The sequence below is a fragment of the Opisthorchis viverrini genome, assembly GCF_000715545.1.
Source record: "Opisthorchis viverrini unplaced genomic scaffold opera_v5_424, whole genome shotgun sequence".
NCBI lineage: Eukaryota > Metazoa > Platyhelminthes > Trematoda > Opisthorchiida > Opisthorchiidae > Opisthorchis > Opisthorchis viverrini.
Window position 1 is genome coordinate 373,804 of NW_008752084.1, and position 13,368 is coordinate 387,171.

The 13,368-nt window shown below is 44.6% G+C and overlaps 2 protein-coding genes across 2 annotated transcripts in view; one reads left to right on the forward strand and one right to left on the reverse strand.

Annotated features, from left to right (window-relative positions):
• Nucleotides 1-10,815, reverse strand: part of T265_10940 (hypothetical protein) — a gene marked incomplete at both ends in the record, with an annotated part of 35,397 nt that extends 24,582 nt beyond the window's left edge. The window contains 2 exons of the mRNA XM_009177456.1: nucleotides 5,116-5,242; nucleotides 10,547-10,815. Of these exons, the coding sequence (XP_009175720.1) occupies nucleotides 5,116-5,242; nucleotides 10,547-10,815 (396 nt within the window). The remainder of the gene's footprint in view (nucleotides 1-5,115; nucleotides 5,243-10,546) is intronic.
• The window catches only part of T265_10939 (hypothetical protein), a gene marked incomplete at both ends in the record, with an annotated part of 31,390 nt that extends 19,028 nt beyond the window's left edge, over nucleotides 1-12,362 (forward strand). The window contains one exon of the mRNA XM_009177457.1: nucleotides 12,208-12,362. Coding sequence (XP_009175721.1) covers nucleotides 12,208-12,362 — 155 coding nt within the window. The remainder of the gene's footprint in view (nucleotides 1-12,207) is intronic.
• Nucleotides 12,363-13,368: the final 1,006 nt, after the last annotated feature.

Here is a 13,368-nt window from a genome sequence, read left to right on the forward strand (position 1 = left end):
TAAACAGTTTTTCGGACACAAGTACAATTTTCGTGTACATCTTTTAAGGGAAACTCAACCTGTCTGTTCTGTGACTGTCTATCAGTCCCACAAATTCGGCTAACAACTACTGAGTTGCGAATCTTTCAACGGTTCTATCTGCACTATTTGTAAAGTATTCCACGTGATTGGTAATCCGTATTGAGCCGGTCAACATGCTATCGATTTGGTAACACCCAACAGTTTCCAGGATAGCGCGCACAACTTTGTAGATGTATTCATACCAGAAAGCTCCTAGATGTACTTTTCATCCAGGGCTGACCCATTTTTCTCAAGGTCATGTGACAGTAAGGACCGATGGACGTAGAAGACCAGATGAGCTTATCGTTCCTCCTTATTGGTATTCATCTCACTGAAATGGACTGGAAACAGATACCGCGGTATGTCACGGAGGTAGAACATTTGGGTGATATAGAATAGTGGAAGTGATTTTCTTGAACGAAACTACTCACTGGAAACTCACTGACAACACACGACCTGTTTTGACCTACTTATGGCTCATTTGGCAGGTGCAAGTCCTGAATTTTCAGCAAAGTTAGGGTCTACTTGAGCCCAAATTGTGGGGAATTCGCGAGCTACATTCAGTTGCACACTGATTTTGACTGTGGGCTGAGAACCACAAGATGACAAATTGCTTGTTTTAAATGAAACACGTAATATTCCGCTCATCTGACAAAGTGTTACCTCTATGAAGAGAGGTGAATACCCAGAAAAGAGAACGTTCTTTCAGACACCGGGAATTTTCTGAATGACGGTGGTTAGGAAAATTGTCAATCTGTAGAACAACACATTATCAGATACTACAAATTTAGACTTCAGAAGTTATCTGGAACCAGTCGCGTGGTTTTCCTTTAGAACGTGAAATAATAGTACAGTCCTAAGATCGGTTATGTTCACGGGATATTCGGCCGATCTCAGATGCGCATCGTTCGGTGAAATTCTGTTCCGGTACGCAAATGTCATTCATCTGATGTGGTTCTTTAGTCGGTAGTCGGCTCGGTTGCTGAGCTTGGCCATTTCGCTGCACTTGAGGTGACATTTACAGACAGAGTGAAAGAATTTAAAGTAGAATTTTCTGTCCAACCTCTGAAACTACACGGGAAAAAGTCTACGGAGATTCATTCTACCCTCATGTAACTGATAATAGGTTGTTGGGAAACTTCGAGGCTCCCTGCTACAAGTTTTTTTCTGTTCTCAGTCGGTAGCTGATCAAAGTAACTTTGAGCAAGAAGTCCCTCTGTGTCGTCTGACGAAGACTGCGACTATACGTCGCCGTGTCACGATGACGTATTTCTGATGGATCCAAAACTACATTGACGCTGAGTAGAACTCTGATCGAAGCGAGACTGACTCTGTTTGGAACTATAAAGCTCATTGTGTTGTAGAAAATACTATCCATAGAGTTACTTGTAACCGCCTAACGATGCTTCTTGGAACTCATAGGTTGAGCGTAACCTTAGAGTTTCCCTGATTGTTGATATTTTTTGCCGAAGTTAGAAACGTCATTTCACAATCAATCGAACAGACATCGTCAGTGAGGGGTTGAGTGGGGCTTCCGTCAACCTCCGCTCGTACGAGTTTGCGAAATGAACCCAAATTGAAACTAATTTGTCTTAAACGAGATACCCAACTTACCCCAGCGGAATCTCTCGTTCCTGATGTCCTCCAGCTGAGTGTACGTGAACTAGATCTTGACAAAAATAGTTCAAACCGATGCCCAAAACTCATGTTCCCATCCTCACTTTCAGTGGGCGTAAGTCAACTCGTGCTACAACACCATTAAAGCATTGTGCCTCTCAGAACAAAGCATTGAAAAGAACGTTACCCGATAAATTCAACTCACCGATACGTGTAAACCGAAATGAATTGAAACCCAAAACGGGGTTGGTTGTATGTCTATATAGTGAACCAGTAAAACTAAGGTAACACTCAGACTGATACTCGGGCCTTTCTGATAGTATAAAACATGCCTGAATCGATTAATTAATACTGCCTCAAGAAACTTCAGCCTATGCGAATGGTTGATTCGTGCTATGACTCGAAAAGATGGCCCCGTGTCGTAGTGATCGGCTGTTTATTTTTTGACTGGCGCAAAGATGAATCAGTGCACGAATACATTCTGCTCGCATTTCCACCCTTTTTGTCATTTCCTCACAACTGCAGATGGGTTTCTATATACACCAGTACTCAGAGCTTTGAAATTCCGAACCATCTGTTAGAAAAGGAGACATTTCTATGCGCCAACATCAAGTTGTCACTACCGATATGCGGTCTGGAATCGAGCTTTGTCCAAGAACGATACAATTATTAGGACAGTAATCATAACCGTTCAGCTGCAAAACCCTTTGGGTGCCTAGTCGCACCAAAAGGGAGCCTGAGGTTGGGTCCGTACCACGTATCTTTCGACAAACAAGTTCACGCCTTAACGACTGAGCTATTTTCGCGTAATAGAGATCGACTAACATTATATTCAAAATGACGTGGTACAGAAAAATAATGGATTTGTCATGTGCTTCCAGGTCACACCAACCTCGATGGGCAGTTTTATCGGACACTTAGAAAGACAGATGCTGAATCGGATCCCACGTCTGCAACGTATCTGGCGTCACGTTGATGAATTTTCAATAGCGTAAGAAGATTTCCCGGCTTCCCTTAGCCTCTTGGAATGTCATTTCAGAGCCAACAAACCAGGTATGGTGGTGACGTTTCATAGTAAACCGACTCGCTGTGGAAGATAGCTGAATTTAGTTTCACGATATCCTTGGAACTGAGGATAAATCGCTGTAAGCTCACCAATAAATAAAGCTTAAATGATACGTTCTGGTCAGGCCTCTATAGCCCCCGAGTTAAACAACGTAAGGGATAATCTGCAGATGAACGGCGCTCAGTATTCGTACAATGGAAGTGAACTTTCGAAAGCTATGATGTGTCCCTGATGGACCAAAGCAACCGGACAACCGAGTTCAGAGTACCAGTCCAAACTTTCGAGCCCCATTTAAGCATCCCAGCGATGCTGGAGAATTATTCCACCAGACTTTTCCTCTAGAGGTATGATCGCTTCAGTGGACAATGAAAATACATTAGGTTGGATTTTGTTTTGAGCGAACACTCATCAAAATGCAACATTTTGGCTCAAAAAGTTTTAGTCCACTCCTAAAGGTTTTGCACCTAGGAGCATTGTGCGGCTAATGGATCCCGCAGATGAATAACAAGTGAATACCTCTCAATGAGAAAGCTCTCGGTCAGTGGCAAGCAGAGCGAGACTCAGAAAATAGAACAGTCATATCAGCTGTTCAGATCGCGCAAGGACGAATTCGTGCTAATTCTTCAGGAATTTACTTACACACAGTCTTCAGAATTGACAGTGAGATTAGAAGACATGTGTTGCACCCTGAGCATTCCATTAATTCGGGGAATAAGACTGATCTTGTGTTGAAGGTCTGTTGTGGGGATGAGAGTATTTGTTCACGCAGGGCAAACAAGCAGGCACCTAAAAATGTGCATTACACTACACGAGGGATTTACAGGTTTCCCACCTCGAATTCCCTCGCGACTCAAAAACGAGATGTATAGCTTGGTGGTTGACCACGATGATTGATCTGACCAGGCTCAGTCAGTTTACAAGGACTTAATGGTGCACGCAGAACAACGCTACACGAAAGCTTTGGAACCACACGTGCAAACTGCCGTCGGCCCATATCCGCTGCGCGGTCGGGGCCTACAAACACCAAAAAATAGCGTAACCACCTGACAGCTTTTATCACACAAACTTGATTCTCACTTTGAACAACTGAACAGTCTCTAAATAACTGATTGCACAGAGGCAGGTACCAACTGACCTCTGTTTCGTCTAGATTTATTTTGTCCTGAACAAGGTCGCCAACGGTAGTCGTACCAGTGAGCGACCTTTAAAAAACCCGCTGTTTTCGCCCACAATCAACCTAGGTAGATCCAATGACTGCTTCATAAAACAGTTGCCTTGTCGTAGGTGCTGCCTGCACATGTGTTGTGTGACACTTAGCCTTCTGAGGTCCACTTGTGCAAAAGCAAAACGCGTTGGTATCATTTGGTCAAACCGAATTGACTGCGGTCGCCTGAGCACTGGAGGTCCACCAAAAAACATTTAGTCGCATGTCAACGATATACAGACGGACGGACAGAAAGACATTTCATCTTCTTTCCCTCCATCCAGCATTTGCTATCAAAGTTAAGGTCCCGTATTTCTTCCAAAATAAATCAATAACTCGTCAGATTTTGATCAGAACATTTTACGTCTTGGATATTGTAAACCATACCTAACAACTGGTGTCCAAAGTTAGCCAAGTACTCCAAATACACTCGCTGGCAATTTGGATTCAAGAAGAAGTTCACGGAAACTCGGGGACTGCGCCTACCTGATGAGCCCCAAGAAGGGTGAAACCGGTCGTGGGCTGTCGAAGAGTTTTCAGCAACCTTGTGAGTAGTTTCCTTTGTGAAAATATACTGCGATATCTCGAATATCGTGCCAGCTGAATCATGAGGCGGCCTGTGTGCAGCACTTTCAGTTGGAGGACGTCATAAACGAGAGATTCAATTGAGTCTCCCGTGAAAACCAAATTGATTTGCAAATGAGTATTTTTCTCGAAAACAGTCCGGCACTTTCAGTTTGGGGACATCAGAAACGAGAAATTCAATAGAGTCTCCAGTGAAAAACAAATTGAATGTATGTTATAGTTGATTGTGGTCAGCCGTACTACCTTTTCTGGGTGATTACTTGTGTCAACAGATCGCAAGAGGTAAAAAAGCGAACCCATTTGTTTCTTTCAAAAATTTTGCAACGAAAGTCAACCAAGCGGTATTGATCATAGTTACGTGGTTTGAAATAGATCGATATTTAAATGCAACCTTTGTAGTCGTCCGGGTGGTAAACAGTTACTCCTTTCATTCTCACCAAAGTGTGATGATCGATAAACGAAAATAAAATGTCATATGAGGTAGGGTTGCAGTACGAACAGATTTACCTAGAAAACTCTGAAAACTGTATCAGTAAATGATTCCAGCATACCAAATTCGGCTTAATAGTAGAAACCAACTCACCAGATGTAAACCTTCTTTGAAGTCGGCATAGTGAATCTGCTGATGGCATTGAACCCAGCGAAACTGGACCGCGCTCTCCTTGTCCAGATATCGGACCCAACCCAGACGGTTCAACACTGCCTCAACCCTGTGGTGTTCATTCAGAATAGGGAACAACTTCGTCACTGCAGTGTTACTACTGGAAGCTTCTGTCTTCAACAACAAGCGTTAAAAACAATTTATGTCTCTACAAACAGTACCTATTCGATTCGGCTTCCCTGCCAGGGAGGCACCTCTCTAACAGAATAGTAGTGGATGTTACTGACGTCACTACGATGTTTTCCGTGTCAAATTTGGCGCTGAAGTGTGACCACCTATCCAGTCTGACATGAAACAGACTTTCCAAACTGATCGTCCCACAGAAACTCTCGAGTAAAGTCTAGCGGTCACTCACTGAGTCACTCGTCACAAAAACTCAAATTAAGTAACCATTCCTGTTCACACTTGCAAACTTATTCGACAACATGTGCACTACAATTTCTCATCCATTTTCGTCTCCGTGACTACCACCTGCTTCACGCTCCAGGCTTACGAACTTCAACCACATCAGGTTGTATTCATGTTCGTCCAATTATCAAACACGCGCACTTGTAGCCGAAATTGTAGGCACATGTGTGATCCGTCAGACAAAACACAGCTCCTAGACTCACAAAAAACGTTAAAATTGGTTGTGTCGTCATCTCCGAGTTTTTGTCTGACCAGTGTAACATTAATAGTACTGATCAAAATAATTGTCCGGCGCTCAGCTGTCATCCACCCCCACCCCCCGAAGGAGGCACTAAAAGGGCTGAAATGCTGCCGGGTTTTTCATGTCTAAACGGGAGCAAAAGAGATGCTGAGGTGGGATTCGAAACACTGACCTTTCGCTCAATAAGTCGCGCCTCAACCACTGAGCCATGTTGAACTCCAACTTATGGAGGATGTATGGTTTTGTGCTTCGAAATGAAACTCTGTGCGCCGACAAATTCTTCTCAGATAGAGAGAATATTTTCAGATATCTCAACACGTTTCTTCGACGTAAGTGATTCCACTTTGGAGACCAAGACGAAGGAAGAACTGTATCTTCACTGGAGCAATCAGAATCCATATGTACTCGGGTGTTGACGAGCAAACTTTGGGAGGGTGGGGTACATTTCGCCATATTGTATAAAGTGCGGGCTCTTGGTATTCAGGAGGTCTCGAACCCGGCACCCGCCGGTTATCAGTCAAGAATTAAACCGTTCCGCCACAAGCTGATGATCACCAGTGTGATAAGACGGGATGTAGTATCACCTACTCTTCAGAATTCTCCTACAGAACCACCGGCTGTCCTTTAAGTTACCAAGAGTCAGTCACTTACCGTTCAGCTAAACTCGACGAAAAAACCTTTAAAACGTTATCAATGGGACGAATCTTCATATGAAAATGAACACACATGATAAACATTGGTGAGTGAAAAAATATTGCCTTGCTTCACGCTATTCCCTAGCTTCAACCCTTAATATTTCAAACATGAGAATGGGTATTTGAATGAACCCCAGGTTCATGCACTGCATGGAACGCGATCCACCGGGAGATGTCACAAGTCCTCTTGAGTAATAAGATGGCACCGTTACTAAATGCCTTTTGCTACTCACTGAGTATAACTAACAACCGCAGTATGTCCTACGCGTCTGTCTGGCAAGGTGTATCAGCATACAATGTCTGTCCTGAAGAGAAAACATCAGAGGGGAGATCATTCTAATTCAACTTCCACCTGAGGGGGAATGGTTTGTCTTGGGAATCTAATTATTCAGATTAGATGTGAGCCGTTTGGCAGGTCATCCACAGTGTGCAGCTGATAGAAAGTAAGCCAAAGTGATTCGCAAATGTGTGTTCCTCGAAAACTGTCCAGTTTAGGTTCAAGTAGAACATAAGCTTCACGGAACTTCAGGGACTGGGCCTACCTGATTAGCCCCAAGAGGGGCGAAACCCGTCGTGGGCTGCCGAAGAGTTTCCGGCAAAGTTGTGAGTAGTTTTCTTGATGAAAATTTTACTAGGATATCTCGAGTTACTTGCCAAATGAAACATGAGGCGGCTTGTGTGCAGCACATTCAGTTGAAGAATATCATAAACGAGCAATTCACTTTAGTCTCTCGTGAAAACTAAACTGATTTTCAAATTGGTGTATTTTCCGAAAACAGTCCAATTCGGATTCAAGTTGAACATAAGACTGATGGAAACTTGGGGACTGTGCCTACCTGATGAGCACCAAGAAGGGCGACACCGGCCGTGGTCTGTCGAAGAGTTTCCTTCAAGAAAGTAAGTCTGTCACTGAATCTAATTTGATAAATCTTCCATTCATTTGCCTACTCCGCCCATGTGTCTATTGATCTCCACCGCTTTTGCACCGTCATGGTCCCTGCACAACTTGGTCGCCACAACTTGACAATGCTGGTGTACTTACAGTGCCCTGTCTTCTGGGCCTGCTGTGGCTTTCCCAGCCCTGATTTTCACGTGATCACACCGCCATTCAGAATCACGAGACCAGCCTCTGGAGGGACAACTGCAACTCAAACTGTCGAACCAACATTCCGTTCATTGTGGAGTGTAGGCTTCCGCCTTGTGCTCTACAGATCAGCAACAGCGCCACTAAATTGTTTAAGCGATGAACGTAGACCATGGACGCAACATACTACTCATGAGGTTGCTGAAAACACTTTGACATGATAAACCAGAGCTTCAGCTAGGATTCAAATGAGTCGCCAGTGAAGACCAAAATTGTTATGCAGCTGAATGTATTTGTGGATAATCAAGGTTTTCCGTATGATTTTGCTTACTAATTTATAAGTAGTACCATAGACTTTGGAACCCAATTCTTCCTTTTGATCGTCAAACCTACCCCGTGACGAGAACCTGAACACTTCGAAAGGCTCGCGGTACTCATATTATGTCTATTTGTGGATGGAGTAATCCCTGGAGGTTCGCAAATACGTTTCGTATGGGTTTTAATCAATGCGTTTAGTTTCTGTCTTAGCTCACCTATTCTCTCGGTGGTTACTGAGTTCATCAATGTTTCAGTCAGATGAATGCAGCTGGATGAAATGTACGTATTTACATCGCCGTCGTTCGAACATTCCACTTCTTGTCCCATAGCAATAACTCTGGTGAGTTCACACCAAATGGCGGAAGCGCTAGATTGGAGTTTCGGTCTTGGCAAAGTTTATCAGGTACGAATATGTTTGCAAGTGTCTAGGTTTTAACTCACTGCCAGTTAGCAGGTGATTCCATCGTGCAACGTATATTTGACCTTAAGCAGATGGACCCTAGTTGAATGAACTGACCACAGAATCCTCTGATTAGAAGATCTCATCACCGCGTACTTCTTTCGTGGTCCACCGGGAAATATGTGTGGCCTTCATAACCCCTATTAGCAGATTTCTTCCGACTCGTTCAGTTGTTTAGTTCCAAATTCATGTCATGCAAGTTACGTAAACGACTTTACGAATCCATGAAAACTTCTGCAGTTCACACTGCCATGTCGGTGTTGGGTTGAAAAAAGCACAAAATGTTACAACTTGGTATACTGTTCCGGAGGTAATTGGTTGCATCATCCCGGTCACCTGCTGCAGGAAAATTCAGAAGAAAGTGTTCAAAGAACGCTTCTCTTACAAAGTGAAATAATACGTTCGATCAGTTGTCCACGGACATTTGTACGGGAAAAATATACGGGAATTTCCAAAGTGGTTAGGGTGCTTCAAGTTCCAAAACTCACTGGGTTCCGGTGTTTGAAAGTGCAGTGAGTGAGTTAATGCAACGTCACCCCGAATCGGCGGCAAAACGCGCTTACTACGCTGCAAGACTAGGCGTCCTTCACACTAAAAACTGCGTTCAGGCCTTGCCCGTCAAAATAACTCCTCCATTAAATCCGATCCAGTCTGCTGTTTCTCTTGTTTGTGCTTCCTGCGGGTGGTGCGGCGGCTAGGCACCAAAAAGTTGCTACAGCTGGACGAACAGGCAAACAGCGGTGTGTGTGTGTGTTTGGCCACCTGCGTGGGTAGGATGGTGAGACGACTTTGACTAAGTTGAGGCGGATTAACTTAGGGAAACTGATAAACTGGTCGATCGGCCCACTCCCTACACTTATCAGTGGCCATCTAGCCGACGCGTGTTAGAAATCAGGTCGTGACGCATGACAGCTGATTTCGGAAATCGCTGGTCCTTCGATGTCTTTAGAAAATGGAAACCAGAGATATGTGGGCAGGAACACATGTTTGGTTTCCCCAACCCCGAAGTCTTGGCGATCCATTCACTGAACTTCACTCTGTTTGTCAGTAATTCCTCCCACTTTGTGTTTATCAAGGCTAGATAATCATTCATCTGTAGCACCCCTTCGGTGCCTAACTGACACGCCACCAGAAGGAAGCACGAGGGCTGAGATAGCGCCAGGTTGCCCAAGCATAGACAGGGGAAGTCGAGAGGCAGAGGTCGGATTCGAAACACGGACCTTCCGGTTAGTGAATTCGGGCTCTAACCACTTGAGCCATCAAGTCTAGTTCAGTTCAAAGGCGAGAAATTCAGCGCACTGAATCTGGGTGATTGTCCAGAGGTGTAATGATGTGCGTACTTTTAAGACTGCTAATGGGAACAGTTTACTCGAACTCCTGGGCTTATGAACCATTAATGACCTATCTTTGTAATGTACTACTCATAAGGTTGCTGAAAATCCATCGACAGCCCACGACCGGTTTTGCCCTTCTTGGGGCTCATCAGGTAGGCGCCGTCTCCGGGTTTTCGTCAACCATATGTTCCACTTGAAACCAAGTTGCACGAAATTAGCGAATATACACTCATTTGCAAACTAATTCGGTTCTTTCGAGAGACTCACCTGGAACCCAGCTGAATCTCTCGTTTATGATGTTCTCAGGCAACTGAATGTGCTGCACCAGGCCGCCTCATGTTTCAGTCGCTACGATTACTGACCTAAGTGAACATCTGATTTGAGTATGAAGGCATCTCACAGACCAACAATAGTCTCGTTGTGACAGGAGCTTGATAAATTATATAAACGTTGGCAGGCTTAAGAGGTGCGCTGTGGAAGGGCTTGACACCAGTTTGTGAAAACTACTGCCCATAAGGTTGCAGAAAACTCTGCATCGAACCACGGCCGGTTTCGACAACTTTAGGAACTCATCAGGCAGGCCTGGTGTCCGAGTTCCCCTACTGCCCATAAACTCTTCAGCGAACCACAGCCGGTTTCGACAACTTTAGGAGCTCATCAGGCAGGCCTGGTGTCCGAGTTCCAGAAAGATTCGGCTCAGATTCAGATGAGCCTTTCATGGAAGCCAAATCAGTATGCATATGAGTGTAAGAGTCGAATCCTCTGTGAAATATCAACAGGGAGTTAAACTCCCTTTAAAGAAACCGAACTCACATGGCTGATCCATTTCCGCCGCTCACGTAATAGGTCTTAGGCTGTGTTGTTGGGGTCCGTATTGATTTATTCCAACGCACTGCATGCACAGAGCCATCATTCGGATTGGCCAAAATGTTCCGCTTATTTTTATCACCCAGTTGGTACTTCTTCTCTGCTGATCGATCACAGATTATCCGGGTAGACTTCACGGGTGTGGGAGAAGGGTTAACCTTTGTCAGTATGACCGAATCTAATTTCACTCCACGATTTCCAAGAAGATCGGTCATTTCTTTACTGGAGCTTGGATTTAACGATTCCGCACTAACCGACACGCAGAATTTAAATCAACTGAATGGAAAGTCCTTGTGATCACTAGATTAAAGTGCTTTGTGAATCTGAAGAAGACAGTTGATTGGTTCTCTAGTGATGCACTTTTATATACGGAATGTACCAACACCTTATTGGTTTCAGTTTGAGACATCTTCTATGGGCCAGAGAATAACAGAGATAAAATGTGTGAGAAAGGTCTCTTGAACCATGTAGTGAAAATATGCGGGAGCTGAATAGGCAGACAAGTGTGAGGAAATCCAAAACTGCGACATTTTGTTGACAAAGGATAAAGTGTGGTTCAGACTCTACACCCTGGATGGGTAACCAGGACACGTAACCAAGGCAACGAGACTGGCCTAACGAAGAGAATTACACGAGAATTACATGAAAATTAAAAATCCATTAGGATGTAAGTGAGATAGAGAATGTTCGGAAGTAAGTCATGCGCCAAATAGACAGTGTAATGAGCCTTGCACAAATTGTGCCGACCAGAAAAACTCAAAAGAAACCATGAAAGCAACATTAAAAGCAGATGAACCAACACAAAAATTCTGCAAATGAGCGAGGCTGGTGTAATGGTTATCATGGCAGCCTTCCAAGTTGTCGATCCGGGTTCGATTCCCGGGCCTCGCAATCCGCTTTCACAAGGTCGTTTGAAGTTCGCGTTTTTCGCTCACCCGCCGTTTTTTCACACCGATCGCTTTTTCTACTGCCTTGATACCAGTCCCGTGCCGGTCCGGTCGCCAAGACTCAACATCACGCACCCAGTTCGGAAAACTTTTTCAGTTAGATAGGTCGAAGTGCGCTGCCTGATGCGCGCGGGCAGTTCTGTGCTCGCACGCTATCGGAGTACTGTGTGAGTATGGTTCTTTTGCTGCACTTATACCAGTCTCATCGCCGGTAATCAACAACACCCAGTCCGGAGAACGGTATCAGTGAAATAGCTGGCAGTTCTGTGCTCGCACGCTATTGGAGGACTGTGTGAGTATGGTTCTTTTACTGGAATATGACTATCACCACAAGCTTTTTATTTCTCATTTTCGTGCAGAAATTTGAATGTTTTTTCTCTCTTTTAATTTACACTACTAAATACGCCATGAGTAGTGACCTTCCATCAAAGATATTGGCTGATTACCCATTTTCGTTGGTTGATGCTGGAAGGAAAAATTCCAATGCTCGCCGAAAATTTGATCTTGGCGAAATTACCTCTCACGTCAATTTAGATCACTGTATCCGACTTTTGGTATAGAAATCCAAATTAATTGAATTCTTCAGGCCCTATAGCGTTTGTCTAGATGTGGTATGTGAAATGATCATTGTCGTGCTTGATGTTGATTCTCCGTGACCAGACCGGCACGAGACTAGTGAACTGGCAATAGAAGAAGCGATCGGTGAGAACAAAACGGTGGGCGAGCGAAATACGCGGATTCCCATCGGCCTTGTGATAACGGACTGGGAGGCCCGGGGATCGAATCCGGATCGACAACTTGGAAGGCTGCCATGATAACCATTACACCAGCCTCGCACATTTTCAAGGTCTCACGAAATGCGTTGCACAATCATTCCAATTACCCAGCTCCTTGCCACGTCTTGTTAGTAGTATCTTCGTATGAGAATGCCTTTTAGAGACTCATGAGTATTTTGGACAGCTATTGGATGTCGATCATTTCGAGATTAAAATATTGACGTCATAAATGACTTCACATATCAGTGTGAAGTGTGTTCTTGTGTGTTCTTGGATATTGGGGATGAAGCATCCGAGTAGCATGTGATTTTCCGCTTCGCGTCTTTTGAAAAGTGAGATATATCACGGAGATTTTGGAGTCGTTTTTTAGTATTCGTTTTCAGTCAACGCGTTCGAGAAGAAGACGGATATTCAGTTCTTATATGCATATGAGAATTAGCTTCACTATCCAGTCATCTGTAACTTTTCACTTATTGTTTTCCAATAACTCCGAAGGTGAAAACTTCTTCCCTTTGTTGCCGTGACCAGGTTAAGGATGAAGATCCCGTGATACAGGAGCAGGGGTATCGCTGAGGCGGTGAGAGAACCAAAAAGAATGCAGAGTGTGCGCTTTAGACCTGAGAGCAGTGGGTGGATATCGTCTGAAGATCGACGGACTGTCGGTGCACTCCATACGCCTAGGCGACATGGCCGTGCAGCAGTCGTTCTTGAACAGCCCGGACATAGAGCAGACAATATTGGGGGCAGATTCTCCCAAGAGCACAGATTCCGTGGTTGACCCAAAGCGGGGAAGACTGGTGACTAGTCAAGCTTGAGGGTTATCCAAGCGCTGCCGTGAGTGAGCTGCATGTCCGAAAGCTTCCGTCTTGTAACGTGCCGTCAGTACAGTCTGTGGTCGAGGAATATTCCGAACTTTTCACGGGCGATGAGGATCCGTTTGGCTTCTGCCTCTGGATTGAACGCGAAATCACTCTCTCGTCAGAACGCTTTCGTCATACGGCCCACGACCGCAGCCGCTCTATCTACGGTAAGAGGTCCATAAACA